The 15,274-nt window shown below is 41.0% G+C and overlaps 1 protein-coding gene across 6 annotated transcripts in view; it reads left to right on the top strand.

Moving 5' to 3' along the window:
- The window catches only part of PHACTR1 (phosphatase and actin regulator 1), a 297,087-nt gene that overhangs the window by 195,973 nt on the left and 85,840 nt on the right, over positions 1-15,274 (top strand). For all 6 annotated transcript variants that reach the window (XM_036026498.1, XM_036026497.1, XM_036026496.1 and 3 more), the window contains exon 4: positions 13,922-14,089. In XM_036026498.1, coding sequence (XP_035882391.1) covers positions 13,922-14,089 — 168 coding nt within the window. The remainder of the gene's footprint in view (positions 1-13,921; positions 14,090-15,274) is intronic.

The raw sequence follows: 15,274 nt of genomic DNA, 5'->3' as shown, positions 1-15,274 counted from the left end.
TGGTTTGGTGTGGGGGTGGGGGAAGGCCCAAAGCGTCAAATGCAGATGTGTCAGATAAGGACTGAGAAGCGACCTTTTGATTATTTCATGCTGTTTAATTATAGCCTTGTTAGTTACCTGTGAGGCCAATATATGTAGTCAGTAGAGTGTGACTTAAGATGCTTCTGTTTTAAGGTAATAAACCTAGTTTAAGGAGGCTGAAGCAATATGCAAATTCAGGCTAATGATCTTTGTGTGTTTTGTCCTTTAAAGTATTCCAAATACTTTGAGCAATGCTTGGCACTTGTCACTGCTTACCGGTATTCAATATTTAGTGCATGAATGGGTGGGTGGGTGAATGAGTCAGTGAGTGAATCTCATATAATAAAGTCCAGTGATAGGACAGCTCCAGGGCTGGTTCACTGATAACCACGGTTAAGGAATATCATCCTCGGGCTGCAACCCCTCATGGCTGCACTCACGCCAGCATTACATGAGACACAATATCCAGGCGATCTTGGTATCTCTTTCTAAAAGCAAGAACATCTTGCCCAAAGCCTCTCCAGAATTACTCTCATTTCTCATTGACTATATTTTTGGAGATAACCACTAGATACTTTTTGTCCTATTTTGACCATTGTTTCTGTAAACCTAAGTGTTACAGGTATAGTCAATTCTGGGGAGCTGCTGCCTACTCTGACTTGGAAGATCCACCCCAGTGCCACCCTTTCTAACTGCTATCCTGCCCCCCACCTGTGCAGCCAGGCAGGGCAGGGGACCTTGGGCAGGGGGGCATCACGGCTGCCCCCAGCCTTCTGAGGCTTCATCACTCCACAGCCACTGGCCTGTACTGACGTTGGTAGTGAGAAGGCAACCAAACTTTGGAAGGCTAGCAGCTAACAAAAGGAAGGCTGGTCAGGCTTGGAAAAACTTTCCTGACTTCATACTTTTGCCTAGGATTTGTGTAAGTCAGACAAGTCAGAGGGACCTTGACCCGCATAAATATCTATAAGTGACAGCTCTCTCCTAGGAGCCCCAATCCCAGGACTCTGGTCCTGGCTTTCTCGTGTTTTATCTGCACAAGGTCCAAAGCAGCTTTTTCTCTTTCTGGGCCTGCTTTCTGTTTGACTCTAACTGCTGGGTCCTAGACTGCTCCCTCCAGCAAGGCTGCACTTTCCTTTAATCCTCTTTCATCCTCCCAGTGCCCAGTGTGCTGACTGAACACCTCTGTCACCAACCAGGTGGTCCTCGTAGTGTCTCTGGATGTACCCATGGAATGGCGGGCCCTTTAACTCCATTGTGCCCCTGCTTGTTCTCTCATTGGGTTGTTGGAGGATCAAAGGACACATTCCAATCTGAGAATTTGGGCTGTTGCCCAGCATAAGTGCTCAGTAAATGCTGGCAGTGGTCTCTGCCAGGTCTCTGGCCTGTACTGCCCTTCTGCTCTTCTTCGATGCCTGCCTTCCCTCAGGCCCACCTCCCCTTTCTGGTTCTCCTTCACCTGAACTCAGATGCTCCCTCGTTCCTCAAGCTGAGATCCTGTTATGAGGCCTCTGGGCTTCTCCGAAGGCCATGTCCACCTGCGTAGCCCTGAGTTGCTGTTCTCAGGGCTCCTGCCATCCACGCGTGCCTTGTAGCATGTCTCCCATCCCCACGATCCAGGCTTCCTAGCACTGCAGTATTGCTAAAGAAAATATTCTCTACCCTAGCCACTCATAGTGATGTGGACCTATGTGATAACATTGTTTCAACCTCTCAGTTCCAGAAACGGGTCCACCTTTGCATGGACATTAGCCCCTTACTGTGATTTCCACAACTGCCTGGAGCACTGCTGTGCAGTAGCATCTTCAGTAGTCATAGAAATGCTGCATTGCCCATGCCAGCCAGCACAACAGCCACCTGCCACATGTGGTTTTTGAGCACTTCAACCTTGGCCAGTCTTATTGAGGAATTGCATTTTAAATTTTATTTAATTTTAACTAACTTAAATAACAACCACATGTGTCCAGTGGGTCCCCACTGGAGAGCTCAGCCAGAGTAACAGAGCTGCTCACATTTTGAAACGACCAGTGCCTATTACTCCTCTCCCCAACTCTGGCCCTTAAGGATCATCAAAACCTCCTATTACAGTCTGGGCTGGGCTGACCCAGCAACCATGGAAGACCGCTTGCACAGCAGTGTGTGATTCTATGAGAGTCACACTATGATACAATAGCATAGGCAGAAACTGTGGCATTTTGTTCATATTCTATTCAGTCCCTGTCTCAGTTACATTATTATATGAAAATGTCCAGAAATAGCAAGAGGGCAAATCTTCTTTCAGCTACAAACCTCAGAGCCAGAGTCATTATTTGGAAGTAGTGGTCATAACCATCCAACTTCCATCATAGATGAGTTTGCTGTGAATTTTGTGAAGAGGCTTGACTGTACCAAGGACAGATGGAAGAAACACTTTTGGAAGACACACACCACAGCATGACATGGTGAGGTATTTGTAGCTGAAGAATCCACGTGAGCAGAGGTTTGTTGACCATCAGGTCCAGTAGAAGGCAGCAAATGCTGACAAGTCCAGCAGGAAATAGCTACAAGGAAGTACAGTTCAAACAAGCATGTATTTGATCTTGGTCTTGGCCACTTTTGTGATAGGAAGTCATTGCAACTCACATATTTACTGTTTTAGGCAAAAAGTGTCTGAATGGAGGGGAGGGGGGGAGACTGTTAATATTCAAATGGGATATTAAATCCAGAACAATAGCGACAATTTAAAAAGCAGGTGATTCTCCAAGCACAAAAACCTGTACCATTCCATTGCATGTATGAAATCATCCACCAGATCATGAATCAACTAAATTCTGAGATTCAATTTTCAAGATAGGTTCAAAAGGATTCTGAGTCATGAAAATGCCTGCATCAGACAGTGAGAAAGCTCATGGCTCTTGTAAAATTGTTCCTGCATCTAAGCTGGTCAGAATAATCCAAAGACTTCTGGCTGCAAATAGTGATAAAAAACAAACGAAGATTCTCTAACTTGTGGATTCTGAAAATATAGGTTCCCTGATCCTACAGAATCCTGCTATGTCTGCCTTAAATCCTGGTGGTGCATAGATCTCAGCCTCTCTCTCACTCTCTCTCTCTCTCTCTCTCTCTCTCTCTCTCTCTCTCTCTCTCTCTCTCGCACACAGATACACACAATGACTTTTCCTCACTGGGGAAGACAATGCACCAGAAGAGTGAAAAAGTTTTATTTGTTCTTGCAAAAAAGACTTGAGATTCAAGTTTTTTAAAATGCTGGAGTGTCAAATACATTAATTAGTAAACAAGCAATATTTAATATATAAGTATTGCTTTATATGTATGTTTAAAAACCTACAGAATAGCATCTGTAACATTGTTTAGCTTAATTACATCAACACCCTGAACTCAGATGAAAAATAGTTTTGATGAAAGTCGATAAATACCAGGGAAGTATTTCCAACTTCTAGATTGAAAGATCTTTAATATTTTTATTTTATTTTTTAAATATTTTATTCATTTTAGAGAGGGGACGGGAATTAGAAAGAGGGAGAGAAACATCAGTGTGTGATTGCCTCTCATATACCCCCTACTAGAGACCTGGCCCATAACCCAGGCATGTGCCCTGACTGGGAATCGAACCAGCAACCCTTTGGTTTGCAGCCCACACTCAACCCACTGAGCTACACCAGCCAAGGCTCTTTAATCTTTTAATAAACTCCTTAGATAAATTATTTCTTAGGTAACTGTCGCTTGGCATTCATTTTACTGGCCATGAGAACTGCTAGTGGCTTTAATTGCAAAGATTTAAAATGTTACTGGGATTACAGAAGCTTTTCTAAAGCTTCTGTCCAGTCATGTGCGCATTACAGTGTTTGGGTCAAAGTAGACCACTAGAGGGGTGGGTAAAGTAGGTTCATTACACAATAAAAGAATAAACTCTGTTTCACATACTCACAATTGTAATCCTACTTTTGCCCCACCCCAGTATGCATTTCTCCCACATTGCCTTTCCTCCTCCTATAAAGCTACATAATATTATGTGTCCATCTTGTGCCTTCTCCAGAGCAGTGAAGAACCAATTCAGTGACCTCTGCTGACCATGTGGAGTCCAGGGGAAGCGTGTTGGGGAAGCCACACTCACAGCTGGCCTAGGGGGCACTGAGCACTACATTCCCAAGACCCTGACCACAACTTTGCTTTTGGTGTCAATACAGCCATGTGCTGCATAGCTGATGATTCAGTCAGCAAGGGACCACACATACAACAGTGGCTACATAAGATTATAATGGAGCTGGAAAATTCCTATTACCTAGTGACATCACAGCTCAATGCGTTACTCTCGTGCCTGGTGATGCTGGTGCAAACAGACCTGCTGCCGCCAGTCCTATAAAAGTAGAATGCACACAATTATATACAGTACATATATGGCAATGAAAATAAACAAGTATGTTACTGGCTTATGTATTTACTAAACTCTGTTTTCTATTGGTATTTTAGTATGTGCTCTTTTTACCTATAAAAGAAAGTGGGCTGTGAAAGTGTGCCGGGTCATGGTGGCAGCGCCCTCCTCACGCAGCTCATGAAGGCTGAGGCTCTTGATGGCATTGTTTTCCCTTTGGCATTTTTATCTTGTGTTGTTTTATAAATTCAGTGTGACCTAAATGTAAGTGTGTATGAAGTTTACAGTCATGGACAGTAAGGTCCCAGGCCCTCACTTTCACTCACCATGCCCTCACTGACTCACCCAGAGCAACTTCCAGCCCTGCATCTCCATTCATGATAAGTGCCCTAAACAGGTCTACCATTTTTATCTTTTATAATGCATTTTCCTGTACCTTTCCTATATTTGGATATGTTTAAATACACAAATACTTACATTGTGTTACAATTATCTGCAGTATTCAGTACAGTAACATGCCACACAGGCTTGTAGCCTAGGAATAACAGGCTGCACATGTAGCCTGGGTGTGGAGTGAGCTATGCCATGTAGGAGTGTATAAGAACACTCTATCATGTTCACACAATGATGAAATCACCCAAGAACACATTTCTCGGAACATACTGTCATTGATAGGTGGTAAATGACTCTATATTGTTGCTAAAATGGCACCTTTGTGAGTTACAAAATAACGACTATACTCCTTAATGGGTGGGGTTTTTTCCTACTCTGGTGGAAAAAGTAGATATCAATGCCAAAAAAAAAATGGATGAAGTCTCTATTTCATGACTCATTGAAATTAGGACCACCACCACCAGAGTAACATCTTCCACAAATACCCTCAGCTCTGTAGGGTAACACATGAGAAGGTGCTTATTGGTTAAAGAGCATATCTGGGAAAATAAAATGAAAATGCGGAACAGGCTGAACAACATTCTTGTCTCAAAGACCAAAAGCAATTAGCAAATGCTTGCATTAGGCTTCATACATGTGTTCACAAAAATAATTACTTGCTTTAATATAGGTGGCTTCCCTTTTTATTTTACTTTAATTACAGTTGACCCTTGGACAGCACAGGTTTGAACTGCATAGGTTTACTCACACATGGATTTTTTCAATAAATACTATAAATGTATTTTCTCTTATGATTTTCTTAATAACCTTTTCTCTAGCTTACTTTACTGTAAGAATACAGTATATAATACATATAACATACAAAATATGTGTTTCCCTGGCTGGTGTGGCTCAGCTGGTTGGAGCATTGCCACATAAACAAAAAGGTAGTAGGTTGTGGATTCAGTCCCTAGTCCAGGCGCATATGGGAAGCAACATATAGATGTTTCCCAACTGATGTTTTTCCTCTCTCTGCGCTTTCTCTCTCTCTCTCTCTCTCTCTCTCTCTCTTCCTCCCTCCTTTCCCTCTGTCTCTGGAATCAATAAATAAATTTTTTAAATAAAAAAATATGTTAATTGGCTGTGGTATCAGTAAGGCTTCTAGTCAACAGTAGACTATTAATAGTTAAATTTTAGGGGAGTCAAAAGTTATACATGGATTTTCAACTACACAGGGGTTGGCACCCCCAACCCCCACATTGTTCAAGGGTCAACTATATGACCAGTGGTCTCATCAGTAAGTTAAAATGTGTTTGAATTTTCACAAGTGTGCATGTGGATATTCTACACATTTGTATTACCACAAAGATGCAGTTAAGCTAATACTTTCTAATGTTTTCAGCCCCGAATTGTCACCTGACACTTCAGTTACATGATTTCTTTACAATGGAAGCATAAATGTAGCCATAATTTCGTGATGTCATTTATTCTTCTTTTGTCCAAGTACTAACACTAACAGAATTTGAATTTTAACTATGAAAACTATGTCTTAATTATAAAGAATTGCTATGTGGTTCTTTTACCATCCTTAACCTATTAAAATTTCAAAATGTCATTTTATTTTAATTATTTTATTGTTGTTCAATTACAGTTGTCTGCATTCACCCCCCACCACTCATCCCCTACCCCAGCCAAACCCACCTCCCTCCTCTGCTTCCACCCCTTGTTGGTTTTGTCCCTGTGTCCTCCTTTATAGTAGTTCCTGAAAACCCTTCCCCCCTTCTCCCCATTATCCCCTCCCACCTCCCCTCTGGTTACTGTCAGATTGTTCATAATTTCAATGTCTCTGGTTATATTTTGCTTGTTTGTTTATTTTGTTGATTTGGTTCCAGTTAAAGGTGAGATCATATGGTATTTGTCTTTTACCGCCTGGCTTATTTCACTTAGCATAATGCTCTCCAGTTTCATCCATGCTGTCACAAAGGGTAGGAGCTCCTTCTTTCTTTCTGCTGTGTAGTATTCCATTGTGTAAATGCACCATAGTTTTTTGATCCATTCATTTGCTGATGGGCACTTAGGTTGCTTCCAGCACTTGCCTAATTGTAAATTGTGCTGCTGTGAACATTGGGGTGCATACATTCTTCTGGATTGGTCAAAATGTCATTTTAAATAAGCTCACACACACTCCTACTACCACATAGTAGCTTAGTACCTACTACCTATATGATGCTACACGTTAGTTACTTAAACCACCTAGTGTTCAGTTTCTTTGTACAATGAGGATAATTTTGGTACCAACTTCACTGTATTGTTATAAATATATATGAACATATATATAATACTATATATATTATGTATTATCTATATATAGAGTGAGCAGAAGCCTGGCACATAATAAATTCCGCAAATATCATTTAAGGTGTTGCTATTATTACCGTGATATATAAAATGTCAGCATAGTGTTTGACACTGAAGATGCTTAAATTCCCCAAAATATCTCTTTCACCATCCCTTACATCTTTCCTGTCTTCCTCCCTGTCTTTCTACTGTGTATAGAGGCTTTTCATATAGGGCACAAGCCACTGACTCTAGACTAAAATTTTACTTACCAGATTTTTAAAAATAAAAATATAAAATTTAGCTAACAATAAACCTAAAATCCACCAATGTGCTTCCTAGTTTTTGATGTAATATGCCCAAATAGAGTAAACCATACAATAAAAAAAAAAAACCTAAATGAAAAAAAGACTTACTGTTTTAGCCTACCTATTATTTCAGGATTAACTGCAAGTAATTGGGCGGGGGGGGGGGGGGGGGGGGGGGCTTATTCTTAGTTCTTCCAACTGTCCTACAGATGATACTTTGATCTGGGTGGAAGTTGGGCCTCATCTAGCACAGTCCTTTTGTTTTCAAGGAAGAGAAGCCAAAGTCCCAGGAGCTAAGTGACTTGTTGCAAGCTAGTGACAACAAAAGCAAGAAGACAGCTCTTCCCATGTTCAAGGTGTGGCTGTGTGCACTGCACCTGCTGCTTCTCCTTCCCCAGCTCTCCTGAGAATGGGCTCTGGCGGCACACCTCTGTTTACTGAGATGCAGAGATGCAGGCCACCCACGAGATCATGGTTTATAACAGCATCCTTTCTATCACCCATCAGTGGCTCCTTCAATTTCTTTTTACCCGAGATAGAAAAGCATTCTCTTCCCTTGAGTCCCCAGACTGTTAAGGATTTGAGTGACTAATATTAGTTTCTGAACCATTTTAGAGATAAGACAAATGGGAGATTAAAGTATAGGATGTCACCTTTATTACTGATAAAGGCTAACCTGGAGGAGGTCATTGATGGCCTGATAGTTCTCTGCTTCTACTCGCCCGTAAGCCTAGTTCTCAAAATCAGCCCACCAAGAAGGAAAGTGTGAGTCCAGAATCAACACTAGTCCAAGGTGGTGAGGGAAGAATGCAGAGTACACCCTCTGTGCTTACAGTTTGGATTCTCTCCACCCAGTGGAGGAGCAGGGACCAGTGGTTGCACCTCAGCAGTGAGGTAGCTGCGGGGACGGGCAGGGAGCTGGGCACAAATAAGGAAGGCTTAGGGAAATGCCTCCTCCAGAGACCAGAGGAGTGAGGTTTTCCCCTAAGAAAAATGATGATTGTTTTTCATTTAACTTAACAAAGCAGCATGCAGATTTTATTTTTTATAAACGCAAGCATTTTTATGGAAAAAATAATAATCATTAAACCCAACTTAAATCTTGCCATATTTACTTCAGAAGTTTGCCAATCTGCATACGTACTTCATTTTGACATTTTTGTAATCCACATGTACACATTGTTCTCCATTCCTGCTTCAGTACTTGACATTATTTCCAACACAGTTTTATATATCCGCATCACCCACACGGTCACTTCATTTGCATTTCTTTCATTCCTAGCAAGGCCACACACTTGACAAGTGCCACCTGGGCCTGGATGTTTATTTATTTGTACAAATACTCTCCATAGTTGGAATAATTATTCTTTTATGAACTATCTTTAGCTCTTATTTCCCCATTATTCTGGGTTCTCTTTTATTTGGTTTATAGTGTTTTATTTTGCAAATTAAAAATCAGAAAGTTTTTTGAGTAAATCAAAACCATCCATCTTGTTTTTCTCTTACACAACCTGGAAAGTAAATATGTATGTGTGCATGTGTGTGCTAAACACACACATTTACTTACATTCATTTACCCTGTTTATTCTAGCTTTTAAGTTTTAGTTTTTTACCTTTGAGAAATTACTGCAGTAATGGTTCAATATGTAGGTATAATGCAATTCTTTATACTCACAACAACTATGATTTATTAAGTAAGGAGGTCATGCCCAACTACACTTTTAAACACAGGTTTTTTAAAGATTATAAACCATAATGCATATCCTAGATAATCAGATTCAGTGGTGAGCCTAAGTTTATAGTATAGTGCTTTTGTTTCTCCAATTTAAAATTAATACTTTTTATCTTAATCTTCAAAGTATAGTGAACCCTGAGCCCACTCCAAACAAAATTTCCATCTTTGATACAATTTTTAAAAAGTAGAAACTGTTATTACCAAGGTGTCCAGAAGAGACTGAAATAATTCTAGTTGCCCGCTTTTTTATGGTGGCATTCATCTATATTTTTAAAAAAGTTTAGTAACCTTAAGCTTTGAGAAAATTTAATTGATCAGAAGTTGATGTCAGTCACCCTAAAACTAGAATATTCCTAAAGCAAAATAAACAATAACAATAGTTTAAAAACCCCCTTGGAATCTCGTCATCATGGTGACATCCAGTTATAGATGGATGCAATTTCTAAGAAAACCAAAAAAAAAAACAAAAAATCAAATTAATCTTTTAGACCAATCTTCTGGAACATAACTTTTGCATAAATCATACTTTTATAACATTTTAAATATTCAGTGTAAGACAAGATCCTCCCCTAATATGTGGTCTCCATCTAGCCTTAAACACATGTCTTTCTACCTTCCTTCATCCCTTATTTTTTTTTCATCCACTTCTCAGGGCTTAACTTCTCACTCTGGCTCCTCTTCCCCTGCTTGCCCCAGCTGGCTCACACTAATTCCTCTCTACGTCCTTCCGTTCGCCTCTCTGCATTTCTTAACCACATCTTGCCCACTCTCTTCCCCAAGGCATAGCTGTTTTCTCCTTAGCATTTGGCACAATGCCTGCTTAGCTTACCGGAGGAGAAGCAGGGCTGGGTGTGGTGAAACTCTAGGGCTTTGAACGCGGTGGACTGATCAGTAGTTTCTACAGGTATCATAAGGAGCTAACAGAAAATATCTGCCTGCCTCAGATGGCCATTGTAAGGGTTGGCAATTTGTGATGTGCGATACATGTTGTTAATTATTAGGTTCACAACAGGAATTAATTCATTCCCACTTTTCCCTTCATTCTCCTTGATTTGGTGATAACTTCACTCTACCAGCGTCTTCATTTGTTATGCCACACAAGAAGAGGAGGGTCAGGCTGGCACAACATCCATGGCCAGTTCTCTACCTTAGATCTGCTTCCATATCACTTTCTCTCCCACTTCTGTGAACTGATTTTACCTCGTTAGATATGTCTGCACCTGACTCACATTTACTTCTGCTCTCTACCCTGCTGCGCTGTCCAGTCTCCTCGTCCTTTGTGACAAGCTCATATGTTGATCCCTCATTAGACTATGCAACCTCCTGCTTTCTCGTCCTCTCAGAGGTTTCAAACAACCATCTCCATTCCGTGTTAGCCAGGTTAACAGCATTTCCTGCTCTAAACCTCATTATGAAAAGGCATTCCAGGTTCTCTTGCCTTGCCAAGCCAATGATTTTCAAAGTGTGTAACCCCAACCAGCAAAAACAGTTTTAGCATCACCCAAGAATTTGTTAGACATGCACACTCTTGGTCCCACCTCAGACCTACTGGGTCAGAAACTGTGGACCCAGCAATCTGTGGTTTAACTGACCCCAGGGATTGTGATGCCGCTGAAGTTTGAGAACCACTGCCTCCACCTATCTGCTCTCTTCCCTGCTTTCTCCCTTCCTCCTGTTCACACTGAGTCTCCAGTTCTGGGAAGACACAACTTATGGTTGGAGGTCATCGTGTGCCATTTTGAAAGTCATTATTACTGATAATTTTAGAAGATCATGTATAAGAGATGATGATGATATAGATCGGTGAAGGTACAAATAATCCAGAAGACTCAATCCAGAGAGTTAAAATCTTCCTGGAAAAAGATGTTTTTCTAATAATACTATTAAAATAATGCTGGCAAAAGTGCTGATACACAATGCCGGTAAATAGTAAAAAGACATAGAGACACTCAATAGTCTTCAAGTTCATCAGACTTGGAATTTCCCAGCATTGGGAATTCCCAGCTGCTTCCTTGGCTTGATGATGAGTATATGATGATATGAGTATATATAACATCCATGACATTAATGTTTCTCCTTTTGTGTATGTTAAAAAATGTCATGAGAATTTTTAAGTGACTTAACAATGACAGCATCATTCTATGTCCATGTTATATGAACCCAAATAAAATGTTTTTAGTTTTGTCACTACCAATCTTGGTCATAAATGATACTAATAATGAAAATTTGTATTATTGAATTGTTTTATTTCTACTAGATATGTGCATACATGTACTTTATATGTATGTAGATAGATAGAGATAATCAATGTTAATGTTGAAAAAATGACCAAAAGCTAATACATTAGTGTGATCTATACATTGCTGCTGTGTAAATAGAAAAAAAAACCTATAGAAAGACAATTTCACAAAATCCAGACGTGTGTCACTAGACATTAAATTATTAACACATAAATTTCATTTATTGGAATCACTCTAAGGAGGGAGAATTCTAACTGCAGACTTTATACAAGAAGATGGTCAGCAGAACTTCTTTTTTTTTTCATAATAGTATAAAACATTCAAAATCCCTTTGTGACCACCATGGGGAGGTAACTAGACAAACATCAGCATATTCATCTATGAAAAATAGAAGCATTAAGATGATAATTTCGCAAATTATAATGCTATAATAGTAAAAAAAGACACAAAATGTGATACATAGTAAGACTGCAACTGTGAAAAATGTGTACAGGTAAAGAAACCATGTGTTAGAGCAGTGATATGATTGGTGTCTTCTTTTTTCTCCTGTTTTTTTTTTTTCAATAGAAATGTGTATTTAGAAATTATGACAGTGGAATGTGTAAGGTTGTTTCCTCCCCAAAGTGGTTTGGGTCTTATGACTTAGCTAAGATGCTTTTAATTCATATGGAGCTGAATTTTTTGAGGGGTAACAGTCCCAAGAGTTATGAGTAATATTGCTACTCTGTTACTGCCAAAGCCTCTGGCACTAAGCCAGCTGCCTTGGTGAAACCAGGGTTCACAGAGGCGAAAGTGGTTGTATCTTTCTTCCCAGTGTTGCTTGGTAGGTACTTCTGTGAAAACGTACAGCAAGCATTACATTGCATCTTTGCCCCAAAGAAGGAGAACTTGGAAATAGCACTGAAACCCTTCCTCTGGCTGTCTTGTTCAAGACTTGTATTACACTTGGAACATCAAAAACCAAAGTGGTTTCTGAGAGATGTATTAAACTGAATGGCAGCTGCATCATTATTCCACCAACTGGGACTTTAAGCAGACCTACTTCCCATGGCGTCCATTTGAACCTGCTAAATTAAAGCATGTTAAGAGGTGTAGGGACCATACATTATGGGATGTTGATGCAATAACCTGCCTACTGCAGTCCTTCCCATCCTAAAGACTCTCAGTGTAGCTGTATACTCTCCATGGCGTTAGCTTTAGAGTCTGCTCTTCTCTCATTAATGTAGTAATCATGGCTACATGATTACTGCTGCCATCCAGGGCACACAGAAAGGCCAAATGAAAAAAGGAAGAAAACACACACACTCTTCAAGTGTTTGCACTTTGTATTACCTGCTTCAGATGATTTTTTTGCTATGTGTCCGTTATATTTTTTTCTGTTGTAGACTATTCAGGTCAAATATTATCTGTCTTTGAACTGTTAGTTTGATCTATTATAAAGCCTGTTAGCGTGTAGGTTACTCTGTTGAACATACATTTCATTGAGCCAATTCTAATTGGGGGCAGGGGAACAGGCGGGTGGTCCTTTGTCACCACATACCATTGGGGATGAAACTAAAACCTCAGGAGGAGCCAAACAAAAGGAAAGGATTATTTATCCAAGTTTAACCTTGGAGTTATTTTGCTGTTTCATTTCTACAAGTAAATGATCTTCCTTCCTGTTTTAAAGCAGGTAATTGCTTTGCTAGTTTCTGTGTTTCTGACTAAGTATCACTTAAAGTCTTTCATCTTGTTATTTACTCATTTTACTGGAACAGCTTTCAGTCCTCTTTAAAAATTCATTTGACTTTAATGTCTAGTTATCTAGGACTCCCCTGGGCCAGGATGAAATCACAGGGGGGGGTGGGGGGGGTGGGTCAGATGACTTGACAAATGGCCATTGTGTAGGAGCCTTTGATCCTCCCCATGGTGTTAATTAGCTGCCCCTTGTTTTGCTGAGCTTTAAACCAGATCAGTCTGCCTGCCCCAAGGCCAAGTGATCACTGGTGAGCGCTGGGACAATTCAGTCACTTCCCGAACTCTTGGGCTGCTGCAGCCTCCACTGGGATTTGGGATTTGGGGCAGAGGTGAAGAGAGGACCGGATGGGTTTTTTCTGGGGCCGAGGAGCACCATGCTCCTGGCATCTGTTGCATGATATGAAGCCCTTTATTCCATGAAGTAGGAATCCCTAACCCTGGTTTTCCAGTCTTTGAGGCCAGCTCGGTATTTTCAAGTTTTCAAAAATTAAGAAGAAAAATTAATTTTTATTCATGTTCATTAAACAATACAAAATATAATAGATTACAGTCACAAAGATGGAGCGAAAACAAGCAATTTGCTAAAGATCATTGGAAATTGTTGCCCTGGTGGCTAGGTGACACACCTCTGAAAATAAAGTAAATGACTTAAAAGCAAAAGAACAAGTGTAGACATTGCATACTGACCTCGGTAAAGACTGTTCAGAAACATCTTAACTCTGTTAGCAGGCGGTAAACCTCGCCGTCCCTGGGAGGCAGGCGCTGGTCTAACTCTGGGCTGTCCTTCCCTGCCTGGCAGATGGTGAGCTCTCCATATCAAACGAGGACGACTCCCTGGAAAACGGGCAGTCCCTGAGTGCCAGCCAGCTGTCCCTGCCTGCCCTGTCCGAAATGGAGCCGGTCCCTATGCCCAGAGATCCCTGCTCGTACGAGGTGCTCCAACCTTCAGACATCATGGACGGCACAGGTAATACCCTGGTGGACTGCAGCACAGGTCCCCGGCGGGTGGCATTGGGGATCTTTGGCCTGAATGGACTGGGTGCTGTTGGGAACTATCCTGAGCATAAGAATCTCCTGGAAATAGAGATGAAAGTGACCAACTAGTACATGCTGAGTATAAAACTGAAGAGGATATTTACAGCTATTGTTCTATAGGTTTAAAAAATATTTTTATAACTTTAGGATCTTTAAAGAGATATACACTGTTTTTGTAATATTGATGATTTCAAATGTTATTATTATTATTTTTATTTTCTAACACTCATGTCTATTAAGATCAAGCTAAAGAATCCTGTACTTCTACATGGTACCTATCTAGTTCACTGGTTCATAAAGCCTGGGCGTGCCCTTTAACCTAGTCCCAGTGTGCCAGTTAATGGTTGTATCAATTTAGCAACTTGCATCAATTTACTGTGTATAATCAATGTGTGCACTGGCCATTAAATTATTTACAATTTGCAGGTTAACTTGTATCTGCCAACAGGTGATTTACATGCCATAAAGCTGTCACTCCCATTTTGGCACAAAGCCCTCAGAGTGGTCACTCATTCCCTCAGGAGGTTTGCAGAGGGGTCCTCCTTAGCCTGAAGGTGGGACCCTCCCAAGAGCCACTAAGGACTGGTCCTTGTTGTCAAGAGACAAGCCTGCGGGAAGTGACTTCCTGGCATATCTGGAGCATATCTGGAGCGGGCAGAAAGGCCATGCCCTCCCTCCACACCAGGTGCAAAGTCTGCATTAGCAGAGCTCAGGTGGGAGGACGGCAGAGATGGTGTTTCACAAAGTCAGTTCCCAGGCTTCCCGTTGGGACCCATGAGTCACTGCTCCATCAACTGTGCCCAACACTGATAATAACAGTGTCCCTGGAGGCAGGGGGAGAATTTAGCACTCCTGAGGGTGATTACAGGGCTTCAATGCTACAGGGAACTCTGCTCCCCAGATCATAGAGGAAGAGGGCGGAGAGGAGTCATTTCTAGGCTTTCTTACTGGAGCAGCAATGGGAGGAGATGCAGCTGAGTAAATCCCCCCATCCCTCAAGCTGGGGAGATTTTCCCAAATAAAGTGGTGAACTGTATTTTAGCCGACCTTCCTTGTGACATTGAATCAGATCAATCTGATCGGTACAGTGAGACCGGTCATTCCAGTGAAGCCAAAG

This window comes from Phyllostomus discolor, chromosome 5 (assembly GCF_004126475.2).
Source record: "Phyllostomus discolor isolate MPI-MPIP mPhyDis1 chromosome 5, mPhyDis1.pri.v3, whole genome shotgun sequence".
Taxonomy (NCBI): domain Eukaryota; kingdom Metazoa; phylum Chordata; class Mammalia; order Chiroptera; family Phyllostomidae; genus Phyllostomus; species Phyllostomus discolor.
The sequence above is the reverse complement of the archived record's forward strand: the minus strand, read 5'-3'. Positions and strand labels throughout refer to the sequence as shown.